The 22286-nt window shown below is 52.6% G+C and overlaps 1 protein-coding gene across 1 annotated transcript; it reads left to right on the top strand.

Annotated features, from left to right (window-relative positions):
- Positions 1–7246: 7246 nt before the first annotated feature.
- On the top strand, positions 7247–21670 carry CAMK1G (calcium/calmodulin dependent protein kinase IG). Its single transcript, XM_054293933.1, has 13 exons — positions 7247–7363; positions 10298–10414; positions 12506–12634; positions 12887–12961; positions 13868–14006; positions 14670–14793; positions 15286–15361; positions 16011–16123; positions 16950–17028; positions 17453–17540; positions 17949–18661; positions 18784–18900; positions 21110–21670. The coding sequence occupies exons 2-12, from the start codon at positions 10323–10325 to the stop codon at positions 18875–18877; spliced, it is 1722 nt and encodes a 573-aa protein (XP_054149908.1). The 5' UTR covers positions 7247–7363; positions 10298–10322; the 3' UTR covers positions 18878–18900; positions 21110–21670.
- The last annotated feature ends 616 nt before the right edge of the window (positions 21671–22286 follow it).

Below are 22286 nucleotides of genomic sequence, written 5' to 3'. Positions count from 1 at the left end.
GACAATGGTAACCAATGTTCCAGTGACCTCCAGCGGGGAGCGGCGAGAATACAGCGCCCCTGGGCTGGACAGGATCCTCCTGCAGGACGGACAGACGGACCAGGGCTGCGAGAAAACCGCCCTCGATTTTTATTTAAACAGCTCAAACTCACCCCCATCGTCTGGTGCAGAAACTCCGGTGAAAATCTTCCCTGTTTGGACCTTGCACAAAGCCCAAGCAACCCCAAATCCTGCAGGTTCTTCACCTTTTCACGAATCAGCACAAGCCAGGGGCTCAGTCTCATTCCTGGGTGTCTCCTGATGACTTCTGAGCACCAAGAACCAAAGAGTTTTAGTCCAAGTTCAATCCCCCCCTTCCTGTTTTTGGCGGGGACAGAAGGAGGATGGCAATTTGGAAACCACGAGTCCTGACCACCATCCGGCCCTGATGGATACGGGCAGAACTCTGGGTAATAAATGCAGGATTTATTTAAACTCGGCAGAACAGAGAGCAGGGGGAGCACATCAGGCACACCCAGCAAGGTGAACTCACAGGCACCATCTTGAAATGGGAGGAGAACCCAAATCCTGGAACGGTGCTCTGGATCCGAGTCAGGAGGGACAACAGGACTAAGCCAAGACTAAAATCTCTCCTGATCCCACCTTGCACAGCCCCAGAGCTGCAGGGATGTTCATCCAGATTACTCCAGCCACTGCTGCCTTTGGAGCCCCTGGAGGAACCCACAGCAGCTCCTGAGGTTTGGTGATCCTGGAGAGACACCCCAGCCCCAGGGACCCACCCCAGCAGGGACCCCAGCAGTCCTGTATCCATCCCAGGACCACCTGAGCAGCTCCTGGCCATCCCAAAGCCCAGCAGCGCCCACAGGGAGCCCCACATCCCCAGAGCATTCCCCTCACGCTGTTTCTGACGGCACAAGAAATACAATGGCGTGTTCTGCCTCTCTTTCCGTAATTAAAGAACAAACATTTCCCTGGGAAGTCGCTGAAGGTCCCAGAGCACCATCCCTCACTGCACAGAACTGCTCAGGAGGGTAATTCCTCATCATGGAGGGAGCACCAGGGCCGTGCAGGGCCTCTGTCTGCCACTGTCTGCACAATATCAATGTAGAAAATGAAATATTGGCTCCAATCAATACTTCCCTGGCTCCTCCATCCATCAGCCCCCCTCCACTTGATAAAAGTCCTCCCATGTCACGTTTGCCCGGCCTGATGAGATCACAGCACCTCTTCCCAGCATGAGTGATGGTGTGGGGATGTGTAATTGTGCAATAAATCACCCCCAGATCAAAGAGCTGAGATCCTCTGGGTGCCAGGGAGGCACAGCCAACATCAGGAATACAATAAGTTAATTAATTGCTGCAAGATTTTCACCACCTTGAGACAGGTGGAGTGTAACTTGTCACACCCTGGAATGCCCAGCACCTGAATTCCTGGGGGTCCAGAGCACCTGAATTCCTGGGGATCCAGAGCAAGCACCTGAATTCCTGGGGATCCAGAGCACCTGAATTCCTGGGGGATCCAGACCCTCCTGGCTGCTCCCAGCCCTGTCCCAGGCACAGCCCAGCACCAGGAGCTCCCTCAGCCAGAAAGGGGAGCCACAATCCATGGATGTGAGCTCAGGAAAACCCCCCAGCATCCAGAACCCTCCGCTTCACAGGCACCTGATTGCAGCACCTTTAATCCCTCCTGTCAGCCCTGCAAGATCAGGCATTAGCATCCCTGTAACCTCTTGTTCTAATTAAGCCAGCAGAACTCTGGTGCTCGCCTCCCCAGCAGCTTCAAAGCAGCTCTGGCAGGCTCTGAAGTGTTTGTGCTGTGGGTGAGTGGCCCTTGTAGAACACAAACCATAATGAACTCGCCACGGGAAGCTTTCGTACGAGTGTGCAGCCATTAGCCAGGGGATTTGGGCTGAAATGCCCCAGGTTCAGCTCTGGGCAGCTCCCAGGTGGTGCTGTGGGAGCAGGCAGGGCTCAGGGAGCCCGGGGGGCTGTGTGAGCCCCCTGCCCTGCCCCAGAGCCCCCCACTCACCCTGATGTGGTGGGTGGGTGCCCAGGGCCTGGGGGGCACTGCCAGGGGAGCGTGGGCACACAAACGGGGCCAGGAAAGCACAGGGGCAGGGATGATGCCCAGGGATGCTGCCCTCCTGGAGCTGAAAGGAGGATTGGTTTGGGGGGCTTTCCCATGGACACACACCCATGGTTTAATATTCAGTATTTAGTATTTACTATCTGTTATCTAGTATTTAGTCTTTAATATCTAGTATTCAGTATTTTGTGTATAGTTTTTAGTCTTTAGTATCCAGTATTTAGCATTTAGTATCTAGTATTTAATATTTAGTGTCTAGTATTCAGTATTTAGTAGCTAGTATTTGATATTTAGTATCTAGAATTCAGTATTTAGTATCCAGTATTTAATATTTAGTATCTAGTATTTAATATTTAGTATCTAGTATTCAGTATTTAGTAGCTAGTATTTAATATTTAGTATCTAGTACCCAGTATATGGTACCCAGTATCCAGTATTTAGTATGCAGTATTTAGCATTTAGTATCTAGTATTTAATATTTAGTATCTATTATTCAGTAAACAGTATCCACTACCCAGTATTTGGTATCCAGTACCCAGTATTTGGATCCAGTACCCAGTATTTAGTACCCAGTGTTTGATACAAATAAACAAAAAAAACAAACCCCAAACACACAAATCCAAACCAAACTCAGAAAACAATCTTGGTGGGCGAATCATTTAATTGGAAATCTCAGTGCTTTTCCAAACGTCTCTGCTGGATTTCACTCCACGCTGGTCCCTCCCAGCTCAAGAACACCCTTGGCCAAGTTAACCTTTGGAAAGGTTCTTTTATTGATCTGCTGCTCCACAGACATTTACATTTCTTGGAGGGAGGGACAGGCAGGGAAGAAAATTAAATTACTTTGCTCAGTGATCTTAATTATCTGAAATAATTATCTCCAGTCAATTCTCAAAAAAGAACTCTCTGGAGAGCAGTGTATTTTAGTTTGGATAAAGCAAAAGGGACTGGGTCCAAAGGAACACATTTTGTAACTTATTTAGGAATACTCAATTAACCCTCTGAGTGAGGAATCCAATCAGAGCTCCTCCATTACACTTCATTATTAAAAGCCATTTGTGGGGAGGCACAGAAGGAGGGATCTAAAGCAGCTCCCTGTGCCTGAGAGGGTGATTTTAGCAAAGAGCTGAGTCCTGTGCAGGGACCGGGCACTCAGGGGTGATTGTGCCTGTTTGGGGCTGTCTGGGGCATTTCTGTGGCACTGATGGAGAAGTCAGGCTGAGAACCCTCCTGCAGCCTCACTGAGGGCCCTCCAGTGAAATTGAATGAACATTTCAGTGGCAGCGCAGGTTCTGAGCAGCCCAGGATGGGAACGAACACCCAAAGCTGGGCTGGTCCCACCCCAGGGGCTGCTCTGCTCCGCTCCCACCCTGCCAGCCCCGAGGGGCTCCGTGGCCCTAAACCAGGGTGGTGTTGGAGGGTCCAACCAAAGCAAACACACTGCTAAAAATAAATTGGAATCCCATCTGTTGCCAGGCAGGGAATGCAGCCCCAACAGCCAGGAGGGGGATGAAAGGCTGCAATAAACACCTTGAAATGATATCTGAGAAATTCTGTGGCCTCGGGAAAACGGTCCGGGTTTCTCTTCCTCCTCTTTTAATTGGTTTTTCCTGAGGGGAACAGTGAGGGTGGGGTTGTGCAGCACGAGCAGAGGAGCAAACAAACACTGAGATTGTTCGTGTTCCAATGAACTTGTGCTGGCAAACAGGATTTCATGGGCAGGGTGGGCTGCAGGGGGCTGGGGGTGAGCACAGAGCCAACAGGGTCCCCTCAGATCCCAGGAAAGCCCTGATAAATGGGATTTCATGGGCTGCAGGGGGCTGGGAGTGAGCACAGAGCCAGCCTGCAGGGTCCCCACAGGTCCCAGGCAACCCTCCCTTGTCCTCCCCACTGCCAAAGCCATCCTGTGCCCAATCCTCTGCTCTGGGAGGAAACATTTTGCAGCCGCTCTGAGGTCTGTGGGCTCTCCTGGCCGCTCTGGCTGCAGCAGGACTCAGGCCTGGGAACCCCAATTCCCCCAGGGAGAGGCAGAGCAGCCCCAAAAGCTGAAGGGTTTGAGCAGAGGGAGCAGCACAGAGCCCTCTCCACGCCCTGAGCCTCCCCAGATGCACCAGATGAAGTTTTGCTCATCAGGGATGCATCATTAACCCCTGGAGTAAACATCCGTTCGAACTGCATAATTAGCACTGGGTTTTTCAATGGGCTAATGAGAGGCCCTTTTAGGGCCCTAATTGGCTTCCCCTTGGTGAGCTCTGGGTGTGGGCTGTCAGCGCAGGGAGGGCTCTGTTGGCAGGGGCTGTGAGGCTGCAATTCCAGCCAGGATGGCCAAGGGAGCCCCAAAGCCTCTCCTCGGGGGGCTCTCAGAGGAAACATCGCTCAGGCTGGAGAAATGCAGCCCCAAAGCCTGGCCGGGGGTCAGTTTGGGGATGGAGCTTTGGGCAGGGGATGAACACAGCCCCAAAGCCTGGCCGGGGGTCAGTTTGGGGATGGAGCTTTGGGCAGGGGATGAACACAGCCCCAAAGCCTGGCCGGGGGTCAGTTTGGGGATGGAGCTTTGGGCAGGGGATGAACACAGCCCCAAAGCCTGGCCGGGGGTCAGTTTGGGATGGGGATTTGAGCAGGGGGTGGGATGTGTCCCAGCAAAGCAGGTTTGTATGGAAATGATGGAGAGACAAGAAGTGGATGGAATTATTTAGGGACAGATGATGGAGCTGTGCAGTAAATGTGCCACTGAACAGGGTAATTAACAGTAATGCTAACCAGCGGCTAATTACATGATTCTTTGCCATTTTTAAAGGAATGGGTACCATGTAGTCTCCAGGACCAGAATTCCCAGGTTAAGGAGGATGTGCAGAACCTGAGGCTGAGCTCCTCGGGTAAGTCATTCACCAGTTTATCCATGAAGTTTAAAAACGAAGCTGGAGAAAAGAGCAGCTCCTTCCCATTGAGCTCAGAGGATCCAGGCCCAGCTCAGCTCATCCCCACCACGCCATGGGTGAAGGAGCCTCCCTGCTTTACAGAGCAGGTTTAGAGCAAAGAGAAAAGCAAACGATGCTCCCAGGCTGAGAGGAACGTGTTATTGAAATGCACTTTATTTCAAGGAGCTCTGCCACAATAACCTGCCCTGCTCAGGCTCCCAAGGGCACCGCTCGTGTTCTCACAGCTTTGCTTTACCCAGGGCTGTTCCTGCGCCTTCCCTCGGCTGCCAGGGCCGGGAGCTGCATGGGCTGTGCTGCAGTGCTCTCTGCTGGCCCGGCCCGCAGCTCCCGGTGCCGTGGTTTGCTGGTGTTGGCAGGGTGAGGGAAGGGGCATGGAGAATGTTGGCTCCGTGTTTAGGAAGGCTTGATTTATTATTTTGTGGTATATATTATGTTAAAGCTATGCTAAAAGAATAGGAGAAAGGATTTCATCAGAAGGCTGGCTAAGAATAGAAAAAGAATGGAATGATAACAAAGGTTCGTGACTTACTGAGACAGCCCGGACAGCTGGGCTGTGATTGGCCATTAATTAGAAACAGCCACATGAGACCGATCCCAGATGCACCTGTTGCATCCCACAGCAGCAGATAATCATTGTTTGCATTTTGTTCCTGAGGCCTCCCAGCTTCACCTGAGGCTGGCACATCAGGGCTTCTCTTTGTGCTCCTCAGCTCTGCCTCAAGCTCCTCCAAACCATCCCAGGATGGCTGGGAACGCCCTAATAACCATCCCTAATAACCCCCCAAAACCAACCCTAATAACCCCCCCAAAAACCCTAATAACCCCCCCAAAACCACCCCTAATAATCCCCCCCAAAACCACCCCTAATAAACCCCCAGAAAAATCCTAATAACCCCCCAAAAACCCTAGTAACCCCCCAGAAAAATCCTAATAAGCCACCCAAAAAAACCCCTAATAATCCCCCCAAAACCACCCCTAATAAACCCCCAGAAAAAAACCAAATAACACCCCTAATAAGCCCCCCTAAATAAAAGTAAATAAACTCCTCTGATAAACCCCCAATAAATCCCCTAATAAACCCCCCAAAACCACCCCCAATAACCCCCCTGATAAACCCTTCCAATAAACCCCCCAAAAAAACCCCTCTAAATAAACACCCCTAAGAAATCCCCATAAATAAACCCAAATAAATTCCCCTAAAATATCCCTTGAATAAACCAAATAAACCCCACCAAAAAACAAAATTAAGGCCCCTAACAAACCCAATTAACCCCCTAATAAAGCCTCTCCCACCCCTCTGGCTCTGGTGTCTCCCCCTCACTCCACAGGTGAGGCCTTAAGTGCCTTTCCAGGTAAATTCCATGGAAATTCTCCCCAAACCTTGCCCTAAAGGGAAGCTGCACGTTCAGAGCCACATCCAGGAACCCTGACCAAAATCCCTGGGATGGAGCCCGAGCAGCAAAGGAACAACACCCCAGAGCCTCTGCCTTGGAACCAAGCTCCTGAGGGAAAATATACCCAGGAAAAGAGCGGGATTTTCAAGTATTGCCCCAGAGCTGATTTATCCCTGCCATAAAACTAAACTCCACAACGATGTGGACTTTTTCCACGCATTATTCTAGATGGCAGTGTGAATCAGCTGAGGATGCAGTCAGTGAAGTTGTTATTGCCAGCTCTAAAACTCCCACAGCACTGAAAAGATCCAAAGAATTATTAATATTTCCTCTATTCAGATGTGCTGTGCTTGGGCAGGCACTCACAGGGAGGATCTCAGAGTCAAAACAGAGCCATTGTTTGGGGTAAAACAGCCCCAAATTGGGGGCATGGCGATGAACCTCTGCCCAGGGATCGCTCTCTGGGGTTTGTGCATGCAGGGATGGTGAGGAGCATCCCCTGCCCAGGCTGGAGCTGCTGCTGGGACAGCCAGGGCAGTGCCACAGGAGTGCCAGGGCAGTGCCAGGGCAGTGCCACAGGAGTGCCAGCCCGTGCCAAGGCAATGGGAGTGGTTTCCAAGCCCTGAGGAGTTGTTTGGGTGAGGAAGGCAGCCTGGATTTGCATTGGGGATGTCTCAGTGCCAGCAGGAGCGGCTGCTGCACGCCCAGCCCCGGCCCTGAGCTTGGTGGCACTGGGGACAGATCCCAGCCCTGAGCCTGGTGGCACTGGACCCCAGCCCTGCAGCGCTGTCCCCGTGCCCCTGGTGCCTCCCTGGTGCCTCCCTGGTGCCTCCCTGGTTACCAGCTCGGCTCCATCTCCTCCTCCTCCTCCTCCTCCGCTCTAATCCCCGCAGACGGCGCCGAGCGGAGCCGCCGGCAGGAGCAGCTCTGTCCGTGCTGACCCGGGTAAGCACAATTTCCTTTCCTTGCGAGCCCTTTGCCGTTCCTGCTCTCCCGGTGAAGCAGGTGGGGTCCCTGCTCGCCTGCTTTGGTTGAAATTGGGTTTATCTCGTAGCAGGGAGACACCAGAGGGCTGCTCCTCTGTAGGATCCTCCAGCACTCGTGTTGTGTTCGGTGGTTTCATAGAAAGCTGTCTCTGACGTTTTCCATCCAGAGTATTGTAAGAATCTGGGATGTTTCCCGTGAAAATGGAGATTTTCCAGTGTTCCCCAAGTTGGAATGGGTGCTGTGGAGGGGGATCCAGAGCCCTGACGTGGGTTTGTTTTTAATGGCGAGCTCGTGGCTTCGATTTCTTGTTCTTTTGTCCCTGAACACTGGCGGCTGCCCTGGCACTTCATTCACTCACTCATTCATTCATTTGCTCATTCACATGCAGACCTGCTTGCTTTGCTGTACTCTTTTTAAAAATCAAAGCCCTTTGAATTTGCATTCCCCTTTTTTCCCCATAAACTTCTAATTGCAAAGGCAAAGCCCTGCGATGTCTGCTCCCCCTGCCATGGAAGTTTGTCACGAGACCATTAATCATGACTTAAATCGTTCTGCCAATGCAGAGCATCATCCAGGGGCAGGGGCTGCCTGCAGGTGGGTTTGTGGCTGTGGGACGGGGGAGCAGAGCAGATTTGCTCGGGAATGATTTAAGCAAGGCCATCAGAACAGCCCTCGCACCCTGAGCTGGATCAGGCAGAGCAGAGCAGGGCTTGGCTCAGGCTGAGGAGAGCCCAGAGGTCAGACACTGGTACCACACTTGGTTATTATGTTCTGATATCACACTTGATTATTATCTTCCGATATCACACTTGTTTGTTATCTTCCGATATCACACTTGGTTATTATCTTCTGATATCCCACTTGTTTGTTATCTTCTGATATCACACTTGGTTATTATCTTCCCATATCACACTTGGTTATTATCTTCTGATATCACACTTGTTTGTTATCTCCTGATACCACACTTGGTTATTATCTTCTGATACCACACTTGTTTGTTATCTCCTGATACCACACTTGTTTGTTATCTCCTGATACCACACTTGTTTGTTATCCTCTGTCCAGGATGCAAACCCAGGTGCAGCCCTGCCTGTTGCTGTGTTTGTTGTTATGGTGGGCAAGGGGAAGCTCCACAGAGCAAAGCTGAGTTCTGCACTTCACCCTCAGCTCCAGAGGCTCTCACCTGCATGGGTTAATGAGCTTTGCCCTCTCAGCTCCAGAGGCTCTCACCTGCATGGGTTAATGAGCTTTTCAATCTCATTGTGCAACCCTGGCACACCGGAGTGCTTGCAGTGCCAGGAGGTGAACGGGCACAAGGGCACCACAGCCCCTCGTGGGATCAGGGGTTAAAATCATGTGAATTACTTAAATAATTCTTTAAAATAATGTGAATTCTGGGTGCCCCTGGGTGCCCTCTGTGTGCATCCCAGGGCTGGGACCTGTCCCCAGGCCCAAAGTCCCTTTAAAACAGGGAACTTGTTGGATTCACAATGAATTAAACATCAAAATACTCCGGGAATGGAGCTGAAATGAGCCGGGATTGAACCCCCAGGCTTGGATGGGCCAAATCTGAGCAGTGAGTGTCCATGCCCCCGTCCCAGGGCTGGCACTGTCACTGTCACCTCTGCCAGGCCAGCAGGCTCTCCCTGCCCCATTCCCTCTGTCCCATCAGCTGCTCCCAACCAGGACAGGCTCCAGCACAGAGCCCAAAATGCCGCTCGTCCCCAGGGCCAGCCTGACCTACTTGGGGATTTTATTCTCCTTTTTCACCTCACATTCTGTGTTTGGCAGCAGCCAGGGAGGGGAATGGGAGCTCCTCTCGGTTTCCCTGTCACTCCCAGCACCCTGCCAGCTCTGATATTTGTTTGGAGTGGATAAAACTCACCTGCCATCACCAGGTGAATGTCTCTGCCTGCAAATTCTCTTTCTGTGATATTCCAGATCTGTAGGTTTGGGATGGGCAGATGACTGCAAAGAAAACGTTATTTAGGGACTTAAAATAATCGGCAGAAAGTTTTCTAGTGATTGATCAGCGTTTTTGTGAAGGACTTTTGACCTTCCCTGGTTTCAGACAGCAGGATCAGGCTGGGCTCTGGAAGGAGCTGATTTCTGTGAGTTCCACAGGCATCAGAAACCCAGAGGTAAATAAAGGTCAAGTTCATGAGGCCTTCGGTGATTTCATGGACTGAAAGCTTCAGCTGTTTACAATTGAGTCAATTTCGGTTTCAATAACGTTAAATTAACCTTTAAAAATTGTGTCAAGGAGCTGAACACCCTGCAAACGTGCTAATTAGGGAGATAAAGTAGGTTCAGGAGGAATCCAATATCCAAGCAGCCTCTCGTGAAAAAAGACCTTTGAGCTTCTTCTGTGCTTGAATACTCCTGCCTTTTCCAAACGGGGTAAAAAACATCCAGGAGAGCTTTTGCTTTGTCTTCCGAAGGCTCAGCTGTGTCCCACTGCCCTTGGCTCCCTTCCTGTCCTGCAGGGGATGCTCCCCATACCCAGGGATGCTGCACACACCCAAGGATGCTCTCCATATCGAGGGATGCTGCACACACCCAAGGATGCTCTCCATATCGAGGGATGCTGCACACGCCCAGGGATGCTCCCCACACACCCAGGGATGCTGCACACACCCAGGGATGCTCCCCATTCCCAGGGTCAAATTTACATTGATTTTCCCCTGTCTCCAAGTCTCTGTCTCAGGTTCCAGTGTCCCTGCAGTCCCCAGATCCAATCCCATGATGAGATTTGGGGTTTGGGGAGCATTTCACAGCTCCCAGGCCAAGCTCTGACCCCAGCTGTGACTGTGGGGTCCTGGGCTCCCTGCAAACACAGACTGTGCCAGTGACCTCTCCTCCTCATCCTCCTCCTCCTCCTCTTCCTCGCAGCGTTCCTGCTTCCACTCTGGAGGAGATGGGGCGCAAGGAGGAGGAAGGCAGCGGCTCCTGGAAGAAGCAGACGAGCAACATCCGCAAAACCTTCATCTTCATGGAGGCCCTGGGCTCGTGAGTACCCGCAGGGGCTGCTGTCCCTGCGTCCCTGGGCACGAGCAGCCCCAGCCCTGGTTCCCCAGGCCCAACTGGTCCTGCTCAGTGTCCCTGGGTCCCTCCTGGCCCTGGCCAGTGTCCCAGGCCAGGAGCAGGTGAGGGGTGCCCAAGGTGCTGCTGCTGCTGCTCCCACTCCTGATTCACCCTTTCCAAAGAGCAGCAGAGCCCCCAGCCCCAGGCACAGCTCCAGGTGCCCCTGCCCACCCTGCAGGTGCCCCCAGCCCCAGGCACAGCTCCAGGTACCCCTGCCCACCCTGCAGGTGCCCCCAGGCACAGCTCCAGGTACCCCTGCCCACCCTGCAGGTGCCCCCAGGCACAGCTCCAGGTACCCCTGCCCACCCTGCAGGTGCCCCCAGCCCCAGGCACAGCTCCAGGTGCCCCTGCCCTCCCTGCAGGTGCCCCCAGCCCCAGGCACAGCTCCAGGTGCCCCTGCCCTCCCTGCAGGTGCCCCCAGCCCCAGGCACAGCTCCAGGTGCCCCTGCCCACCCTGCAGGTGCCCCCAGCCCCAGGCACAGCTCCAGGTACCCCTGCCCACCCTGCAGGTGCCCCCAGCCCCAGGCACAGCTCCAGGTGCCCCTGCCCTCCCTGCAGGTGCCCCCAGCCCCAGGCACAGCTCCAGGTGCCCCTGCCCACCCTGCAGGTGCCCCCAGCCCCAGGCACAGCTCCAGGTACCCCTGCCCTCCCTGCAGGTGCCCCCAGGCACAGCTCCAGGTACCCCTGCCCACCCTGCAGGTGCCCCCAGGCACAGCTCCAGGTACCCCTGCCCACCCTGCAGGTGCCCCTGCCCTCCCTGCAGCCCCCTGCCCCCAGGGCCCCTCTCTTTCAGGGCAGGTTTTTGCCCACTCCTGCTGCAAGGTCAGGGCTGGCACGACAATAACAAGTTGTATATTTAGCTCAGGAGCCCTGACGCAGTTGGGGAATGAAACAAAAACAGGGATGTTGGAGTTGTACAATCCCTCCCTGTGCGTTAACAGCTTCATTTGCCTATTCATGGGCATGAGACAACAAAACATTCCCAAGGTTGTGGGGGAGGAATTGAATTACCTCCACCAGCAAGTTCTGTCATGGACAAATTCTCTGTGACTTCTGAGCCCACGAAAAAGCTCCCAAAGAAGCAGCTCCTCCAAATTCTGAGCCTTGTCAGCCTCAGAGATTAATTGAATTATCCAGCAGCTTTTGCTGAGGGAATGAGGTTAGAAAAAGCTTTGTTCTCTCCTAGCCCACTTGTTGATTCATCATTTTTAATAAGCAGCATAATTATTATAAACTGTTTGGGACAGAGATGTAGAACAGATGCCCCAGCAGCTGATTTGTAGGTTGTTCATTTCCTACTATTGCTTTAATAGGAGAATTTAACATTAGAAATTGGGATTTTTCCCACGTGCATCGCTCCAGCTCTCTGAAGAATTGAAATGAAGATCTGGGACTTAAAACCACCTCAAAGTTGTTTTCACTTTCCCCCAGGCTCCACAGCACTGCCCTTCCTTGCCCTGAGCCTCCCAGCAAGTCCCATTTAAGGCCTCAATTAAGGAGCTGCATCATTAAGGTTTGATGAGGATTAGTGGGGACTGGCCCAGTGTCACTGTCACTGCCCCAGCCTCGTGCTCAGCCCCAGGACAAAGCTGGATTGGGGTTTTAGGCAGGTTATAAATACCTGGTGCTGCTGGGGGGGGGCAGACACTCGCTGTCACTTTGTCCCCAAGGGGACACGGGGACAGCAGCAGGAGAACAAGGCTGAATTAAAGATTAACTGGAATTCTCCTGCTGCTTTGCATGTCGGACCTGCAGAACGCTGGGTGGCACAGCCCAAACTGCAGCTCCCTCCTGGGCTGTGCAGAACGAACATTTTCTGTGCAGAAAAAATGGTGGGGTTTGATTCTCATTGCATAACCTTGCCTTGAGCACCCTGAGTTTGGGGCTGCTCTGGTACAGCCCCAGCTTTAGAATCAGCACCCAGGTGAAGTTCCAGCACATTGTTCAGTGTGCTGTTCCCCCTCTCTGTCAGTCCATCCCATGCCCCTGAAATACAGTTTCTCCCCCTCTCTGCAGAGGTGCCTTCTCAGAAGTTTTCCTGGTGAAGCAGAAAAGCACTGGCCAGCTCTTTGCTCTGAAATGCATCAAGAAGTCTCCTCTCAACAGGGACAGCAGCCTGGAGAATGAAATAGCAGTGCTGAAAAAGTGAGTGTGACAGCCCAAGGAGCGTTCCTGATGTGCTGGGGGCTGTATTTAAAGGGTTTGGCCCCCATTGCTGGTGCCTGGTGCCTCAAAAGGAATTGGATGGACATCAGTGGTCCTGTGCCATGCAGGGCAGGGGCAGCAGCCCCAGAGCCCCCAGTGAGCTTTCCCTGGTGATTAAAGCAAGATGACCGCTGGCTTTTCCCCCCTCGGCCCTTGCCAGGATTTGTTTCCGACCCACATTTCCCTTTGCAGGATAAAGCATGAAAACATTGTGACTCTGGAGGATATTTATGAGAGCACAACCCACTTCTACCTGGTCATGCAGCTGTGAGTACCAGCAGAGCCGTTTTTGGGGCACACAGAGGGGCAGGGCAGGAGCAGGGGATGTGTGGGATGTCAGCACCCACCTGGGCATTCCTTGTGCCCCCTTGGCCCATCCCCACCCCAACAGTGACTTTCTGAACCCTGATTTGGATCTATTTATGCAAATCAATTCCTCACAGTTTAGCGGGGCAGAGACAGAAGAATTTCTAATTAAAGCTGTGCCACGAAGGGTTTCTAGAAATGGAATGGGCACCGTGTCAGCAGCAGGAACAGCTCTGAGCACCCTCCTGATGCTGCCTGACTGCAGGTTCAGTACAGAACAAACCCTTGGCCACTGGTGGGGGGAGCCTGAGGCAGGGCTGGGTACCTGGGTACCAGGTAGCAGGATCTGACTCCATGGTTCAGAAGGCTTGATTTATCATTTTATTATATATATTACATTAAAACTATACTGAAAGGATTTCATCAGAAGGCTGGCTAAGAATAGAATAGGAAGGAATGCTAACAAAGGTTTGTGGCTCAGTTCTCTGTCCGAGCCAGCTGACTGTGATTGGCCATTAATTAGAAACAAGCCCATGAGACCAATCCCAGATGCACCTGTTGCATCCCACAGCAGCAGATAACCATTGTTTGCATTTTGTTCCTGAGGCCTCGCAGCTTCTCAGGAGGAAAAACCCTAAGGAAAGGATTTTCCATAGAAGATGTCTGTGACACCAGCCCCAGCAGGACTTGCCTCAAAGCTCCCCAGAGTGCCCAGGTGTGCCAGCAATGCCCACTGGCAGCCTGGCATTGCACCCAGGAGCTCCCATCAGCCTCAGCCTCCCAAAACCCGCTGAGGGAGGAGCAGAACTCAGCTGAGCTCACACAAAAGCTCTGTTTGTGTTCATTGCAGTCCTTTTCTCTGCACAGGGTGTCTGGGGGAGAGCTGTTTGACAGGATCCTGGAGCGGGGCGTGTACACGGAGAAGGACGCGAGCCTGGTGATCCACCAGGTGCTGACAGCTGTGAAATACCTGCATGAGAATGGCATCGTGCACCGGGACCTCAAGGTGGGCCCTGCCTGTCCCACCTGTGCCCTGCTCCACCCCCTCCTGCTCCTCTCTCACTGCCACATTTTATAAAAATTCCCTTTCCCAAGATTTTTCTCCCGAGAAGCCTCAGAAAAGAAATGTAAGCAATGATTATTTGATGGTGGTTTGGAGGTTGCTTACCAACAGGTGTATTTTTGATTGCTTCCATGTGAATTGTTTTTAATTAATGATTAATTCTAGTTTAGTTGTGTTGGGACTCTGGTCAGTCACGAGGTTTTTATTAATTTTTTTTAGCTTTCTGATTTTTTTTTCTTTTTTTAGTATAGTTTTAGCATATCCTTTTCTTTTAATATAATATTATAACAACAGGTGTATTTTTGATTGGTTTTATGTGAATTGTTTTTAATTAATGATTAATTCTAGTTTAGTTGTGTCGGGACTCTGGTCAGCCATGAGTTTTTTATTATTTTTTTAGCTTTTTTATGGGTTTTTTCCTTTTTTAGTGTAGTTTTAGTATATAATTTTCTTTTAATATAATATTATAAAATAATTAATCAGCCTGCTGAGAACTTAGAGTCTATTCTCATCTCTCACCTCATCCTGAGGACTCTCACAACAACACCACAACAATTGGTAACCACACTCCTCTTTTCCATTTTCCTGCCCCAAATGTGTCCCCAGCCTGAGAACCTGCTGTACCTCACCCCCGAGGAGAACTCCAAAATCATGATCACGGATTTTGGCCTGTCGAAAATGGAGCAGAACGGGATCATGTCCACGGCCTGTGGGACCCCAGGATACGTGGGTGAGCCAGGGGCAGGCTGGGTTTGTGCTGGCGGAGTTCCTGGAGAAAGGGCTGTGCACATCCAGGACGTGCCTGGAAGGGGGAAAGAAATGCATCAGCGTGTTGGTAACAACGTGGGACTCACAGAGGCACTGCACAGACCCCATAAATGAGTGTAGGGACTGAAAAATCTCAGTGTTTTAAAAATGCAAAGAAGATGGTAATTTTTAGGGCAATATATTTATTGAAAAAATTTATAAAAAAATATTTTAAAGCAATGGGATTTTATTTAATTCCCACCAGACTGCACTGGCTGGATCAGCTCTGTGGTTAAACCTCAGCATGCAGGCAGAGACTGTCTGTGGTTCTTTCTGTATAATGGCATGAAAATGACCCAAAACCCGCAGCCAATTCAGCTGGGAGATGGGGCTGTCCCTGGCTGTGACTCCTGCTGCCCCCAGTGCTGGATAACCCATTATGGCTCAGAGCTGCCTTTGCTTTGCTGTCCTGCAGCCCCCGAGGTGCTGGCCCAGAAGCCCTACAGCAAAGCCGTGGATTGCTGGTCCATCGGGGTCATCACCTACATCCTGTGAGTGCCACCGGGCAGCAGCAGCTGCTCCTTTTCCTTCTCTCTGGCTTTGGGAGCTCGCTCCTTTTCCTTTTCCTTTTCCTTTTCCTTTTCCTTTTCCTTTTCCTTTTCCTTTTTTTCCTTTTTTTCCTTTTCCTTTTCCTTTTCCTTTTCCTTTTCCTTTTTTCCCTTTTCCTTTTCCTTTTCCCTGGGTTTGGGAACTCCTCCAGACCTCCCCTTTCTCTATGGAGCACAGCACAGAATTCCTCCCAAACCCAGAAATTAAAGGGACGTGGGGAATCGAGCACAGGAGAGGAGATGACAGGAATCCCATTTGCTCTGCCTGTGCCTCATCCTCTGCTTTGTTTTTCTCCAGTTCCCTACAAAAACCATTCCATCTTCCTGGGGACTTTTTGTTTCGTTTCCTCCCACACTCTCAGCTCCGTACCAGCTGTGCCTTTGTCCTCTCACTGCTGCTGCAGGGGAGTTTTTAACTCTTTTGTGCAGCTTTGCTGGTGCCCTGAGCAGGGAGGGACAGGGAGGGGACAGAGCAGCTCCTTGTCACCTCGGTCACTCCTGGCTTGGGTGCCCGCTCTGGGCTGGGTATGGAGGAGCCTGTGCCCACTCTGGGCTGGCACTGAAGGGCCCCTGTGTCTCTGCTCTGCCCCAGGCTCTGTGGGTACCCTCCTTTCTACGAGGAAACCGAATCCAAACTCTTTGAGAAGATCAAGGAAGGCTACTACGAGTTCGAGTCTCCGTTTTGGGACGATATCTCTGAGTCAGGTAACGAAAGGGTGGCACTGGATCAGCTTCGAGGCTCCTTCCAACCCAAACCATTCTGGGATTCTGTAAGAGGGGAAACTCTGCTGATTTTTCCCCATTTTTTCCCTTTGTCCTGTCTCTTCACCAGCCCAAGCTGCTCGTGGAGCTCACTGCAGGCAGCATCCTCACGGCTTATTTCAACATCAATCTTTTATACAAACAAACAAACCTAGCAGGGGGTGTGCTGGGGTTTAATAACAAACATCACAATCCTTCCTGCATGAAAAACAAAGGGGAAAAAAAAGGGGAGAGATGTAAGAGGTCTTCAGGGCAGCTTCTAAATCTGCTCAGTTTTCACTTCATGGTTTCTAGAGTTATTTTTTGGGTGAATAATTCAATTCCAATTCACACACTCTAAGAGTGAAGTTTGGTGCATGCGGAGTTGATGTTTTTTCATCTGGAGCCTGTCACTATGAGAATCTTCCTTTACTGGAGTAATCATGGACTTATTAAGGGTGGAAAAATCTCCAAGTCCAGTCTTTGAGCGAATCCCACCACACCACATCACCAAGTGCCATCTCTCATTTTTTGAGCATTTCCAGGGACAGCGACTCCACCACTGCCCTGTCCAGCCCCTTCCAGTGCCTGACCGCTCTTTCAGTGAAGGAATTTTTCCCCAAATCCCCCTGAACCTCCCCTGGAGCAGCCACACAAACCCCCTCTCCTCGGGGCTGACCTCTGTGCTGTTCCTCCAGCAGCATTCCCCATGTTCTGCTGGGATCAGCTCTGGAATAAGGGGACAATAACGGGACAATAACCCCTCTCTGCTTTTCCCCTTTGCCAACAGCCAAGGACTTCATCCGGCACCTCCTGGAGAAGAACCCGAGCGCGAGGTTCACCTGCGAGGAGGCCCTGAGGCACCCGTGGTGAGCTGGGGGGCCCAGGGGTCACTGAGTGTGCTCGCTGTGCTCTGTGGGAGCAGGGAACAGGAGTGTCCCCCACCCCGTCATTAACGTCATTAACGTCATTAACGTCATTAACGTCATTATCGTCACCGCCTCCCCCGCATCACCAGGCCGGCTCCTTCTTGTGTGCACAGAAAGCAAACCATGAATAATTAAGGATGCAATTTGTGCATATTTGCCTCCACAAACAGAGGCAGAGGAGAAATCCCACCCTGAGCTTTCCCAGGCTTTGAAGTGTGTGTTTGTGTTACATTTTGTTGCTGTTTTTCCTTTGGGTTTAATTATTGCTGATTGAACGTACAAAGCAGCTCGGTGCCTGCAGAATGTGGAATGCCTTACAAATGCCATCTGCCTACGAGCCCATTTTCTTCTCTTCCATCTGCAGGATTAATGGAAATACAGCCCTTCACCGTGACATCTACCCATCTGTCAGCGCTCAGATCCAGAAGAACTTTGCAAAGAGCAAATGGAGGGTAAGTGGCTGCTGCTGGAGCCCAGAGCCATTTCACCAGCAAACACCAGTTGCTGTCAGCCAGCACTGAGCTGGGGGGGTGAGCACCCGAACCCTGGGATCCTCCAAAGCTGAGATTGCCTGCAGTCCATGTCTGCAGGGTGACGGCAGCAATGTTCCCAAAGTGAGATTCACCACAACCATGGAGCAGAGGGGTCATTTCCAGCTGTTCCCTGTCTCCCTGGGCTGGAAGCAGCTGTGAGCTCCAAACGCAGCAGCAGCCTGCACCCCTGACAGGTGCTGCTTGTGGGTTTGTGGCAGGAATGTGCCCATCCCAGACAGCCAGTGCTGGCAGCACTGGTGTCACTGCGGGGGGACAGCGTGTCCTGCCATCACCAGCTGCTCACTGGGCTTTTGTCTCCCTCCCCAGCAAGCCTTCAACGCCGCGGCCGTCGTGCACCACATGAAGAAGCTGCACATGAGCGGCCACGGGGCGGCCGAGGGCTCTGTCCCTGCCCCAGAGACCCCCGAGCCCCCCAGGCCCAGCAGCCCCTCGGGGACCCCCCCACCAGCAGCACCAGGAGATGACAAGGACACAGCTCAGGGCCCCTCTCAGGGGCACCCAAACCCACCCAGACCCCCTCAGGAGACAGGAATGGGGGAGGAAAAGCTGCCAAGCCCCCCAGAGGAGGGACCCCTGCCCAGGGACAGCAGCCTGGCCCTACCAAACATCCCCAGCCTGGTCTTGCCAGACACCCCCAGCCCCCTGGAGGAGGGACCCCTGCCCAGGGACAGCAGCCTGGCCCTACCAAACATCCCCAGCCTGGTCTTGCCAGACACCCCCAGCCCCCTGGAGGAGGGACCCCTGCCCAGGGACAGCAGCTTGGCCCTGCCAAACACCCCCAGCCTGGTCCTGTCACATAACGCCAGCCCCCCAGAGGAGGAGGGACCCCTGCCCAGGGACACCCCCAGCCCCCCGGAGGAGGGACCCCTGCCCAGGGACAGCAGCCTGGCCCTGCCAGACAGCCACAGCCCCCCGGGCAGGAGCTCCTGTGGCTGCAGCCCCTCCTGTGTGGGCCATGAGAAGAGCAAGGCGTCCTCCTGCTCCGAGACAGTGCTGCTCAAAAAGTCATCAAAATCCCAGTAGGTATCCAGTCCTTCTGTGAATTTCCAGCAGATGGAATGGGAGACAATTCCCCTACAGAACGATCCTCAATAATTGTAATTTCTCTTCTTTCTGTTCCCTTTCACCCATTCCCAAGCAGCCATTTCAAGTCAGAGGTTCTCATTCCAGTGAAAACCAGTAAACACTCGTCTCACTGTGGCACTGGGCAAACTGGAGTTTGTTTGATCATGTGATGGGTGCAGCCATGTGCTCAGAGGTGAGTGCCCTGCAATCCAATCTTCAGCTGCTCCTAATTAATCCAATTAGGGCAGGCAGAAGGGAAAGGCAGAAATAGCACAGTGACTGTACAGAAATAAACAAACCCAGGGTTTTTGCAAGAGAAAAATCCTTTCACCAACACCTCTCCAGCCATGACTCAGCTCTCAGCTTCCACCAGGGCCAGGCCAATCCAACTCTTACATCCCAACGAGGCTGCCCAGGAACCTGAGAGAGGAGCCAAGCTTGGGTTTGTCACACCATGCTCTGCACTGATTAATGGGAAAAAGTTATTAAGCTTTTGATAACTTTTATTGTTATTAATTAATGGGAAAAACACTGATGCAAACCTGTCCCTCAGCTGGGATTGGTCTGTTCACCAAGTCTCAGCTGGGGCCATGAGCAAAGGGCTCAGCACAGGCAGCTCCTCTCTTTGGCCTAGGCAGGTTTGAAAGTCGGAGCAGAGCCCATTTTGTAAGGAGAGGCTCATTCTGTAAAGCAGAGTAAAACAACAGCAGTTGGATGCTGTTCGATCAGCTTGGCCCAGCCCTGCCATCATCTGCACACTCTGTGTGTGAGCAGTGAGCAGCTCTGCTGTCAGCCCTGCTCTGAGCAATGTCCCAAAGGTGAGCCCCTGCTCTCAGCAATGTCCCAAAGGTGAGCCCTGCTCTGAGCAATGTCCCAAAGGTGAGCCCCTGCTCTGAGCAATGTCCCAAAGGTGAGCCCCTGCTCTCAGCAATGTCCCAAAGGTGAGCCCCTGCTCTGAGCAATGTCCCACAGGTGAGCCCCTGCTCTGAGCAATGTCCCAAAGGTGAGCCCCTGCTCTGAGCAATGTCCCACAGGTGAGCCCCTGCTCTCAGCAATGTCCCAAAGGTGAGCCCTGCTCTCAGCAATGTCCCACAGGTGAGCCCTGCTCTCAGCAATGTCCCACAGGTGAGCTCCTGCTCTGAGCAATGTCCCACAGGTGAGCCCCTGCTCTGAGCAATGTCCCAAAGGTGAGCCCTGCTCTCAGCAATGTCCCAAAGGTGAGCCCCTGCTCTGAGCAATGCCCCAAAGGTGAGCCCCTGCTCTCAGCAATGTCCCAAAGGTGAGCCCCTGCTCTGAGCAATGCCCCAAAGGTGAGCCCTGCTCTGAGCAATGTCCCAAAGGTGAGCCCCTGCTCTGAGCAATGTCCCAAAGGTGAGCTCCTGCTCTGAGCAATGTCCCAAAGGTGAGCCCCTGCTCTGAGCAATGTCCCAAAGGTGAGCCCCTGCTCTGAGCAATGTCCCACAGGTGAGCCCCTGCTCTGAGCAATGTCCCACAGGTGAGCCCCTGCTCTCAGCAATGTCCCAAAGGTGAGCTCCTGCTCTCAGCAATGTCCCACAGGTGAGCCCCTGCTCTCAGCAATGTCCCACAGGTGAGCCCCTGCTCTGAGCAATGTCCCAAAGGTGAGCCCCTGCTCTGAGCAATGTCCCAAAGGTGAGCCCCTGCTCTGAGCAATGTCCCAAAGGTGAGCTCCTGCTCTCAGCAGTGTCCCACAGGTGAGCCCCTGCTCTGAGCAATGTCCCAAAGGTGAGCCCCTGCTCTGAGCAATGTCCCAAAGGTGAGCCCTGCTCTCAGCAGTGTCCCACAGGTGAGCCCCTGCTCTCAGCAGTGTCCCACAGGTGAGCTCCTGCTCTCAGCAATGTCCCACAGGTGAGCCCCTGCTCTGAGCAATGTCCCAAAGGTGAGCCCCTGCTCTGAGCAATGTCCCAAAGGTGAGCTCCTGCTCTCAGCAATGTCCCACAGGTGAGCCCCTGCTCTCAGCAATGTCCCAAAGGTGAGCCCCTGCTCTGAGCAATGTCCCACAGGTGAGCCCCTGCTCTGAGCAATGTCCCACAGGTGAGCCCTGCTCTCAGCAATGTCCCAAAGGTGAGCCCTGCTCTCAGCAATGTCCCAAAGGTGAGCTCCTGCTGGCACTGCTCTCCTCCAAAGCCACATCAAGAGAGCTCCCTGCTCTCACGTCCTGTGCCAGTCTCTGCTGATGGGGCTGTTTGATCAGCACAGTGAATTAACGGCACAGACAAACGCAGTTTGAGCCACTGCAGACTCCAGAGAGGCCAATTCCAGCAATCAGAGCTGTGACAGCCCTTTGTGAGAGCCACAAAGGAACCCGAGCTGTCCCTGCCCCATCACAGCTCATTAGCAGGGGGACAAAGCCCCATCCTCACCTGGAATTGTCTCTCTTGCAGGACCAGAAGGGCTCTTTGACTCTTTTCTGCACTTGAGAGCCGGCAGTGAGAGCAGAAAGGAGGCTGTGCCCTGCCAGCAGCCCTGGAGGGCAGTGACCAGCAGGGCCAGGGGCACAGCAGTGCCAGGATCCATCCCTGCAGGCAGCTGGGGCTGCTTCTGGATCATTGCGGCCCGGAGGAGGCGAGGGAAGGTCTGAGGCTCCTGCTGCCACCCCCAGCGTGTCCATTCTCATAGGGCATCCTCAGCTTGTGTTCCCTGTGTAGCTGTCAATGCACCGAGGCCCTGCGCAGCATCAGCCCCACAAACCAAAGCCATGCAGAGCTTCACTCCCGGGGCAGCTCCCTTGTTTCTACAGCCCTCACCCTCTCCTCTCCTGGCCTTGGTTAGTCCAGCACTCTGGAGTTCAGCTGCCCAGCCCTCAGTGCAGCCCCAACAGGAGACAGAACCTGCTAGAACCCTCCCTGTGTGTGGCAATGCCACAGCAAGGTCTGAGCTCCCCCGCCGAGGCTGTCATTGCACAACGAACACTTGCTTAATAAAGCTGAGATTTGTTTTGTAAAGGGCCTCTTGGTTATTCATACAGATCTGACATGGAAATGGTCTCTCAAGTCCCTCCTAAAGCTTTCCCTGTGCATCCCAGATCTGCCCCACTGGTGTTTTTCTGGCAAAGCGTTCTGTGGAAAATAAGCAGACTGGGGCAGAAAATCAAACAAGACATCTGCCTTCACCTTTGACTGTGAGCCTGTGTTTGTCTGGTTTGCATAAATGTAGGGATGTTGTACAGAGGGAGATAAAATTCTCCACTTCTCTGAGCTGCCTATTTGAAGGAAGATCTCAGAGGGAAGTACTGAAGCCGTGGCATGTTTGAAGAATTAACTGCAGCACAGATAAAAAGCTTTAGAAGACCCCACAGGAGGGCTTTAATTTGAACAGTGAAATTCAGCTTAAAGAGCATGAATGGCTAAAAGAAGAAAAAATAATTTCCTGGTTTATAAAACCCTCTGGAAATAACAACCTGGGGAATGTGTTTATTTGCCAGGGGAGCCTGAGGTCTCTCCCCCTTTTTCCTCCAACCACTGGGCAGCTCTGGCCAGTCCAGCCCCCTCCATGGGGGTGCTCCTTCGCTTCAGTGCAGCTATTTTCCAGAGGTACGGAAAATTAACTTGCTAAAAATAG

Source organism: Melozone crissalis, unplaced genomic scaffold (assembly GCF_028551555.1).
Source record: "Melozone crissalis strain CALT ecotype California unplaced genomic scaffold, PUWL_Pcris_2 ptg000198l_1, whole genome shotgun sequence".
In the NCBI taxonomy this organism is placed as follows: domain Eukaryota; kingdom Metazoa; phylum Chordata; class Aves; order Passeriformes; family Passerellidae; genus Melozone; species Melozone crissalis.
This window is presented reverse-complemented; position numbering and strand designations above follow the sequence as displayed.

Bases quoted from the DNA above. Each gene is read 5' to 3' on its own strand.
- CAMK1G (XM_054293933.1), top strand. From the start codon at position 10,323: ATGGGGCGCAAGGAGGAGGAAGGCAGCGGCTCCTGGAAGAAGCAGACG. The intron at 10,415-12,505 runs GTGAGTACCCGC...CCCTCTCTGCAG, and splicing joins TTCATGGAGGCCCTGGGCTC to AGGTGCCTTCTCAGAAGTTT. The intron at 12,635-12,886 runs GTGAGTGTGACA...TTCCCTTTGCAG, and splicing joins GAAATAGCAGTGCTGAAAAA to GATAAAGCATGAAAACATTG.